The 9713-nt window shown below is 44.4% G+C and overlaps 1 protein-coding gene across 1 annotated transcript in view; it reads right to left on the bottom strand.

Annotated features, from left to right (window-relative positions):
* Positions 1 to 5824: 5824 nt before the first annotated feature.
* LOC142575987 (uncharacterized) overlaps positions 5825 to 9713 on the bottom strand; it is a 195090-nt gene continuing 191201 nt past the window's right edge. Inside the window, exons 8-9 of the mRNA XM_075685854.1 lie at positions 8560 to 8584; positions 5825 to 5921 (exon numbers count right to left, since the gene is read on the bottom strand). Coding sequence (XP_075541969.1) covers positions 5884 to 5921; positions 8560 to 8584 — 63 coding nt within the window. The 3' untranslated portion in view covers positions 5825 to 5883. The remainder of the gene's footprint in view (positions 5922 to 8559; positions 8585 to 9713) is intronic.

The raw sequence follows: 9713 nt of genomic DNA, 5'->3' as shown, positions 1-9713 counted from the left end.
TTATATATGGCCACACATGTGCGGGTCATAAATACCAGGTTCTCTAGCCGACGAGTGCCATCCGTGTGGTATAACCGAACTCAGATTGGTCCACCTTGACTGATCAAATAGAGCACCACTGTAGGTGAAATGAGGCGCACAACTCCTGCGGGACCCGCCGTGGTTGCTCAGTGGCTAGGGTTCTAGACTGCTGAGCACGAGGTCGCGGGATCAAATCCCGGCCACGGCGGCCGCATTTCGATGGGGGCGAAATGCGAAAACACCCGTGTACTTAGAATGAGGTGTACGTTAAAGAACCCAGGTGGTCTAAATTTCCGGAGTCCTCCAGTACGGCGTGCCTCATAATCAGAGAGTGGTTTTGTCACGTAAAACCCCACAATTTAAATTTTCTGTCACGTAAAACTCCTGCGGGGACGGTAGAGTATCCGCCTCCTGTGCAAGAGGACCGTGGTTCAAATGCCGGTGCCACGCAATTCTCCACCGGAAAATACAAAAAAAAACGTGTGTTGAGAAAATTGCACAAACAGGCCTGGAGTGGGGCCTGATCCCGGTGACCAGAACCGGTAACGCACACTCTCACCAGAGCAGGATTGGCCACCCTGGTGCAGTACTTGGCCACAACCTCTTATATGAATACAACAATCAAACCCCGGCCCTCAGTCCCTAGCAGCCGCGAAGCAACTGACCACGGCGGCGGTCAGATCTGTGACGCTGCAGAGGGTGCTAAGAATACCTGGCTCCGAACAGGCCGCCATTGGAATCTGAACCTGGCATCGTTTAACGTTAGAACGTTATTTAGTGAGGCGAGTCTAGCAGTGTTATTGGAGGAATTAGAGGGTACTAAATGGGATATAATAAGGCTCAGTGAGGTTAGGAGGACAAAAGAAGCATATACAGTGCTAAAAAGCGGGCACGTACTGTGCTACCGGGGCTTAGCGGTGAGACGAAAACTAGGAGTCGGATTCCTGATTAATAAGGAAATAGCTGGTAACATACAGGAATTCTATAGCATTAACGAGAGGGTGTCAGGTCTTGTTGTGAAACTTAATAAGAGGTACAAATTGAAGGTGGTACAAGTCTCTGCCCCTACATGCAGTCATGATAACAGGAAGTCGAAAGCTTTTATGAAGACGTCGAATCGGCGATGGGTAAAGTTCAAACAAAATACACTATACTGATGGGCGACTTCAATGCCAGGGTAGGCAAGAAGCAGGCTGGAGACAAGTCAGTCTGGATGAGATAGTTCAAGTGGCTGAGGAGTTCTATAGAGATTTATACAGTACCAGTGGCACCCACGACGATAGTGGAAGAGAGAATAGCCTAGAGGAAATCGAAATCCCACAGGTAACGCCAGAAGAAGTAAAGAAAGCCTTAGGAGCTATGCAAAGGGGGAAGGCAGCTGGGGAGGATCAGGTAACAGCAGATTTGTTGAAGGATGGTGGTCAGATTGTTCTAGAGAAACTGGCCACCCTGTATACGCAATGCCTCATAACCTCGAGCGTACCAGAATCTTGGAAGAACACTAACATAATCCTAATCCATAAGAAAGGGGACGCCAAAGACTTGAAAATTATAGACCGATCAGCTTACTGTCCGTTGCCTACAAAGTATTTACTAAGGTAATCGCAAATAGAATCAGGAACACCTTAGACTTCTCTCAACCAAAGGACCAGGGTGGATGCCGTAAAGGCTACTCAACAATAGACCATTTTCACACTATCAATCAAGTGATAGAGAAATGTGCAGAATATAAGCAACCCCTATATATAGCTTTCATTGATTACGAGAAAGCGTTTGATTCAGTCGAAACCTCAGCAGTCATGGAGGCATTACGGAATCAGGGTGTAGAAGAGCCATATGTAAAATACTGGCAGGTATCTATAGCGGCTCCACAGCCACCGTAGTCCTCCACAAAGAAAGCAACAAAATCCCAATAAAGAAAGGCGTCAGACAGGGAGATGCGATTTCTCCAATTCTATTCACAGCATGTCTACAGGAGATATTCGGAGACCTGGAGTGGGAAGAATTGGGGATAAAAGTTGATGGAGAATACCTTAGCAACTTGCGATTCGCTGATGATATTGCCTTGCTTAGTAACTCAGGAGACCAATTGCAATGCATGCTGACTGACCTGGAGAGGCAATGCAGAAGGGTGGGTCTGAAAATTAATCTGCAGAAAACTAAAGTAATGTCTAACAGTCTCGGAAGTGAACAGCAGTTTACGATAGGTAGCGAGGCACTGGAAGTGGTAAGGGAATACATCTACTTAGGGCTGGTAGTGACCACGGATCCGGATCATGAGACTGAAATAGCCAGAAGAATAAGAATGGGCTGGGGTGCGTTTGGCAGGCATTCTCAAATCATGAACAGCAGGTTGCCACTATCCCTGAAAAGGAAAGTGTGTAACAGCTGTGTGTTACCAGTACTCACATATGGGGCAGAAACCTGGAGGCTTACGAAAAGGGTTCTGCTGAAATTGAGGACGACGCAACGAGCTATGGAAAGAAGAATGATGGGTGTAACGTTAAGGGATAAGAAAAGAGCAGATTGGGTGAGGCAACAAACGCGGGTAAATGGCATCTTAGTTGAAATCAAGAAAAAGAAATGGGCATGGGCCGGACATGTAATGAGGAGGGAAGATAACCGATTGTCATTAAGGGTTACGGACTGGATTCCAAGGGAAGGGAATTGTAGCAGGGGGCGCCAGAAAGTTAGGTCGGCGGATGACATTAAGACGTTTGCAGGGACAACATGGCTACAATTAGTACATGAACGGGGTAGTTGGAGAATTATGGGAGAGGCCTTTGCCCTGCAGTGGGCGTAACTAGGCTGATGATGATGATGATGATGATGATGATGGTGATGATGATGATGGTGATGATGATGATGATGATTCCTAAATTCGCCGACGTCGCGTATCCGCTGACATGCCTGCTATGAAAGGACGCCCCCTTTGAGTGAACTCCGGAGTGCGACTCTTTTCGTCAGTTGCCGTTCCTGCCGATGTCACGACCTGTTCTTCAACAGTTCAGTCCATCAGCTCTGACAGAACTCCATACGGATGCCAGTGGCATAGGTGTTGGTGCCGTCCTAGTTCAAGGCTACGGTGACGGCGAACACGTGATCGCATATGCAAGCCGCTCATTAAGTAGGCCCGAGCAGAATTACCCTGTCACGGAAAAAGAATACCTCGCGGTAATATTTGTGGTTCAGCGGTTTCGCTTGTTACCTGTGTGGACACCCCTTTACTGTGGTCACCGACCACCACTCATTGTGTTGGTTTGTGAATCTTCGGGACCCTTTTGGCCGCCTTGCAAGCTGGGCGCTCCGACTGCAAGAATATAGCTTCACCATCTCTTATGAGAGCGGTCGACGACACGCTGATGCGGACTGCCTCTCGCATATGCCCCTTAGGACTACGGGCTGTGACGCCGACGACTTCGACCACCTCGTGGCTTCTGTGTCGCCGCGTTTTCCAGACTTCGACTGCTTCAAAGCCGAACAGCGAAAAGACGATAAATTAACATCGCTCCTAACCGCTACTACCACCTCGACGACAGCAAACCATTTCTGTGTACGTGATGGACTGCCGTATAAAAACTTCTCCGGCACTGGCGCACGTTTTCTCCTAGTGGTGCCGGAGAGCCTTCCCACAGCGATTCTGAGTGCTATGCACGACGACCCTACGTCTGGCCATTTAGGTTCGGCGAGGACGCTCTACCGGATTCAGGAATGCTTTTACTGGCTTAGAATGCGCCAGTCTGTTGAAACGTATGTGGCCAGCTGCATGCAGTGTCAGCGCCACAAACGGCCATCTACTGCTCGAGCTGGTCTCCTGCAGCCGATCGCGCCTCCACAACCATACCATCCACAAACGAATGGGCATACGGAGCGCACCAACCGAACAATTGTAAACATGCTATCTGTGTATGTTTCATCCGACTACAAGAACTGGCATGACGTACTGCGTTTTATCACGTACGCGTTCAACACCGCCAAGCGCGAGACTACTGGCTATAGCCCTTTCTTCCTGCTGTACGCCCGGCCACCCCGGTACACAATCTACACTGTTTTCCCTTCTGTAGTCATGAAAATCCCACTGTCGCCGAGACTCTCTGCCTCGCCAAAGAAGCTCGTCGTATTGCTTGTTTGCGCACTTTGGCATCGCAGGACAGATCAAAAGCACGCTACGACATTCGCTACTGCCCGGTAACCTATCGGCCTGGTCATTTAGTCTGGCTGTGGACTCCAGTAGGGAAACGCGGGTTATGCCTAAAGCTTTTGGCCATCTACGATGGACCGTTTGTTATTATTAACAGACTCACGGAAGTCACGTATAACATAGCTCGCCTCAAGGCGAGTGGTGGAAGAGCTGCCAAGACACAAGTGGTCCATGTCGCCCGCTTGAAATTGGTCACGTCAAGACAAATGGATGCACTCGTCCGGCGAGCTTCTTCTGCGCCGAGAGGAATGTTACGCATGAAGAAAACGAAGACCAGCGAACGTGCTTGCGGTCCCAAGTGGGGGAAGGAAGAAAAGGACGACGCTCAGTTGATCAACCAGCTGGCCGCTCTTGCGCTCACCTTCGCGACCTAAAGTAAACGGTGCCCTTCATCCGTAAGGGTTATAAACGGTCTCGTTTCGCGCGTAACAATATATATATATATATATATATATATATATATATATATATATATATATATATATATATATATATATATATATATATATATGTGTGTGTGTGTGTGGTTATGTTGTATATGGTTAGAAAGCCGATAGTAGCAATCTGGTTGTCTAAAATTTTGTGCTGTATAGATCGAAATATGCCAAGATGAAAATGGTGAGAATGGAAAGAGATCAAGGTAAGGACAATTGTTGGTGGCCGAAATCTCCTTCTCTTCTCAAACGCGTTGGCTATTTACCCGATGCCTTTTATGAGAGCATACACTGTCTGAATTATTTGTCTTCTATGTTCTATTTCAAAATGCACCTTTTTTGTAATGGCATTTATTGTACGTTTTCTTTTAGGATGTGCATGCTACACTGCAGTTCACCTATGTGTCCTGCCTGCTTGTCTTACAATTTTTTGTCTTTTTTTTCTTGTTTTGCTAAGAATGCTTTCTAATTGCCTTTCAGTATGGGGTGCATCATTATCCAAGTCGACTATGAACCCAGAAAGGTTTCGAACATGATGTGTGTGCATTAGCGAAGCAAAACTAAGCGTATCTATTTTTACAATTACATTACAATATAATAATAATAATAATAATAATAATAATAATAATAATAATAATAATAATAATAATAATAATAATAATAATAATAATAATAATAATAATAATAATAATAAGTATTATTATTATTATTATTATTATTATTATTATTATTATTATTATTATTATTATTATTATTATTATTACACGTGACTGATCGTATGTTCAAGCACAAATGCTGGTGCTCGCGTAAGTTCATGAATGTAAAGAAACATTCACTTTGCGCACACGGACTTATTAGACAAAAAAAGTTTTCCTTTAAAATTGGGGAAATCTTTCTTTGAGAAAGACCCGGTAAGAGTAGCCACGTCTTGCATCGGAAGAATAACTTTGGAGCAGGGGTTAGCCGATAACAATTGGGGAGCAGAATAGCATAAACAATGTGCAAGTCTCGATGTATACTGACATCACACCGACATCATCAGTAAAACCATTGTCTGTCACTGGAATCGCAATAATTCTACACGTGTGCAAGTACAAAAAAATTTAAATGTAGACACGTTCATTCTGAGATTCCTCATAGCTTTATTAATTGAAAACGCCAGAGGATGCTTAACCTTTTGAAGATGGCTGGCAAGTTCCTTCTCCGGGTTGAGATGTCGCTTTACACTTACAACCAGAAGGACATGTCCCATGTGTTCTGCCGCACTGTAAAATTTGCAGAACATGAAGTTTACTTACAGAATGCATGTTCAACACTTTTTGACTCATTGCCTCCAACGGCAACTTTTGCAGCAATTTGCATGACACTCTCGTTACTTGTTTTCTTGCCTTTGCAATGAAAAAAGAAGGGGGGCAAAGCAAATGAATCTGGTTCCTTGATTTACTGGAGAAAGGTGAAGTAAAGTCGCTATTTTCATGTCACGTGTCCTATTACTTAAAAGGTATTGAGTACAAGACTTTCGCGCTCGCTAACACGGTCTCAAGGCCTGTTATGAGAAAAATACTTTTTCTTAGAGCAGCATGAATCGAGATGAGACAAGGTCTTGCCACAAATCTTCACTTGCGTTGAGGCACAGTATTTCGTATACTAAATATTCCAGCAGCTAGCCGCATTATTAGAATACTGTTCTCGCATACGCCCTCACCCCAATAGCACCTTATGTCAAACGTTACATCAGAGTGATTAACAAGACCCTAAAATAAAATAAATGAAGTCGCTGCCCAAATGCAGAAATGCAGATGCTCAAGGCATTCCATACATATCACTTTGACAGCTTAAGGAGGAGGGGAATGTTCTTGGGAGCACACGAATCCAGCCTGTTAGAACTAGGTGGGCGCCTTCTTTCAGGAATCTTCGCGACCGTTCAGAAGCACCGAATAGGCGGGTTAATGACACAACATGCACCGCGAGGGGAAAAAGGAGTGCTCTAACGAAAAGCTATTCCAATACGCTTGTATGGATTTTCTGCCATTAGCCTCACTAGATTGCTGAACATTTTTTGAACCACGCCCGCGTCGCCTGTCTGTCAAGCGACCTCTAGAAAACAGCGCAATCTTGTAATCTGACACGACGTGCACACACTGATTTGGGCTAATAAAGCTGACCGTGAGAAAAAAGTTATTTCTGATATTGGAGCTTTTTTGGCACGTGGCGATTGGCGAAAATGTCTGCGGCTGTGCCTACTTCGCCTGTCTCACCTACGGTGTCACGAAAGCACGAGAAACTTACCACGTAAATTGACGTCTACGCACTAAAGCCGATTAGTGTGCCTAAAAAAACTTCCTTCTCATTTTAAAATAAGCCGTAAACTGTTCCTTTCCGAAAGAAATAGAAGGTAACTCGCTGCCATTAGCTCTTGCACTGGCCACTCGGAGCTGCTGGTGGGAACTGGGGCCCAATTACCAAAGATTTGTGTTCGGCGTGCTGTTTTTCAATGGCTGATCACCTTCGCTGATAATATGTCCTACATCACTGTTGCCTGGCACGAACATTTCTGGCGTAAGAACGTCTTGTGAATACCGGCCCTGATTTATTGCGCACAGTATTTTTTGTGTCTGCGGCACTAAACCATAATGTTGCCCTTTCTAAACGTACACACGATCGTTCTGCGAGCTGCATGCAGAATTGAAATAGTTCGGAATACTTTTACATTATACGGTAAAGCACTCACTCTCGGAGAGTGATGTAAACTGCTCACGGCACCGTGCGGTGCGGCTAACTCCTCTCCCCTCCCTTCCCCATCCGCTCGACAATGCGCCCTGAACTGAATCTACCAAGTCGTAGGAATAAAAAAACCTTCAGGAGGAGTCAGTACCCATCTTTCCTTAATTCCTATTCTTTACGCATAAACACTATGGCATGCACCCTAGCATATCATGGTGTTTCTGCGTGGGGAGAAGGATTTTAGCAAAGCCTAGCATGTGAGAGCCGACACGCTGTAGTGCGTGACAGAAAATTTTTTACTCCGTATCAAGTAAAGGACACTCGAACAAAAGTATTCATCAGCTCAAGTGCTAGGTAAGAAGCAATGGCGATGTGGCGAATCCTACCTTGCGTTGGAACTCGGGCCAATAATAAAAACACTCCGAAAACCCCAATATATTCTTAAAAAAGTGTAGTCAGTAATTTTCACCCTTTTGGTCACCGACTCACCGATCTGTGTAAGGAATGAGTTGAGCACCCCAGTGGTATCCCTGTTGCTTGTGTCAATGACAGGTGAGTGAATTAAGTTCTCACAACATTTTTTATAAATGCAGGTTTTAGTAAAGGCGCAACACTACAGTCTCCCTTTGGAAGGGTGCCTTTGGTGCCATTCAGAAAATGCGGGAAGGACCGCAAGCACTCAAGTCATTGAAATCTTTCGGTCCGCACTATCCTACTGCCTTTAAGCCGCTGCATCTTGAAGCTGGATAAGGGACGCCTCTTCTACAACCCTTCCGCCCAGTTAGTTTGCCAACCTGGTTAGGCTAATTATTAGAGAATATTGCCCATGCCCGATATCAGTCGTGGTGCAAGCAAAAAATAATAATAATATAATAATTCATAATATTTGACAAGTCTTAGAAAACACAGATGTATTTCAAACGTTTCTTAGTCTAGACACTAGTTCATTTCGCAAGGATCGTCGCCTTCTTGTCGCTCTTCCATGCCCCACAAGAGTGTTTTGATCTTTTATATGAAGGCTTTCCTGTGTGTGAGCTGTTTGTATGTGGAGATATGGAGCAGAACCCTGGTCCGATACAAAAAAGTGACTGTTTCGCCCGAAAGGCGAGGCATCCATTTGACAAAATTGAGTACCAACACAGCATAGAGACCAGTAAGGAGGATATAAGATGAACTTACAAATCCAAAACAACTCTTTGAAGATCTGAAAATGAAAGAGGATAAAAGTTTAGTGATTGCAAAAAGGGAAAGCAACGGTGACATAGCTTAAGGTTTTAGTGAACGCATGTCATTAAGCACTACTAACTATAGCATATCTATTCGCCAGAGATAATTAGAAACATTGAAAGTTAACGGTAGCAGAATGGCGAAACAATGGTGCTGTTCAGTGTAAATGCATATATGCCGTGTAATACATATAATATAAAACCCTTTGGATAGCACGTAAATATTTCGACAAGTATAGCAACAATTAAAGTTGTGAGCATTTTCGGCTTATGCTGTAAATTTTAAAGGTAGCAGATAGCACAAAACAAAGGGAAATTCACGAAGCGAACGCAAAAATCAAGGCGTCAGAGTCTAGTAATTCTGATTTCTGAGAAGAGTTACTTCAAGCAACGTTTACGAGCTACGCCCTGCAGGATACCCTTGAAAAAGCCCAATGTGAAGAAACGGTGTACTTGCTTTCGACACAACAAATTAAAAAAAAATAACCGTAAGACGCTATCTGCAGTGTGTATGGAGTAATAGCATGCAGGAAAATGCGCCTGCTGTCAGCGGCGCCTTTCATTTATATGCAGCACGTGTAGGACAAACCCCTCCAGGCGATCCTCTGATAAGTGACTTTCAATGAGTTGGCCTTTCCTATTGCCGAATATTTACCACATTTCTTTATGAAGCCGCATATCTCGTAATGTCAGCGGTGATGACGCCCAGGAAGAGTACGTTACAGTGCACTTGCGCCAGCATTGAATGCACAGTGCGTCATCAATTGAAAAGGATTGCAAAGAATAAAGAAAAATCGGTGGAAAGCCACCGCATTTTTCAGCGTTTATTGCTATTTTCTCGTTCGCTGAATTGAATTTAAGGTATAGGTTAGAATTCTACTTGCGGTTGGGGGGTGGCGGGTTTGTTTCCTGTCAAGTTCTCTTTTGATTTTAAGTCTTTTTCTTGCCTAAATCAAGCCGGCAACAAGCAGAAAATACATACGAGCAGCTGATTTTGCAGAGAATACCAGCTATTCAAAATACAAGTAGACTCGAAATTATTTCAATCAATAGGGGCAGTATTCGATAATCGGCATAAATTGCCAGTAAACAAGCAGATCGCTGCAT

This window comes from Dermacentor variabilis, chromosome 3 (assembly GCF_050947875.1).
Source record: "Dermacentor variabilis isolate Ectoservices chromosome 3, ASM5094787v1, whole genome shotgun sequence".
Classification (NCBI taxonomy): domain Eukaryota; kingdom Metazoa; phylum Arthropoda; class Arachnida; order Ixodida; family Ixodidae; genus Dermacentor; species Dermacentor variabilis.
Note: the sequence above shows the minus strand (reverse complement) of the source record. Positions and strands in the feature narration are given on the sequence as shown.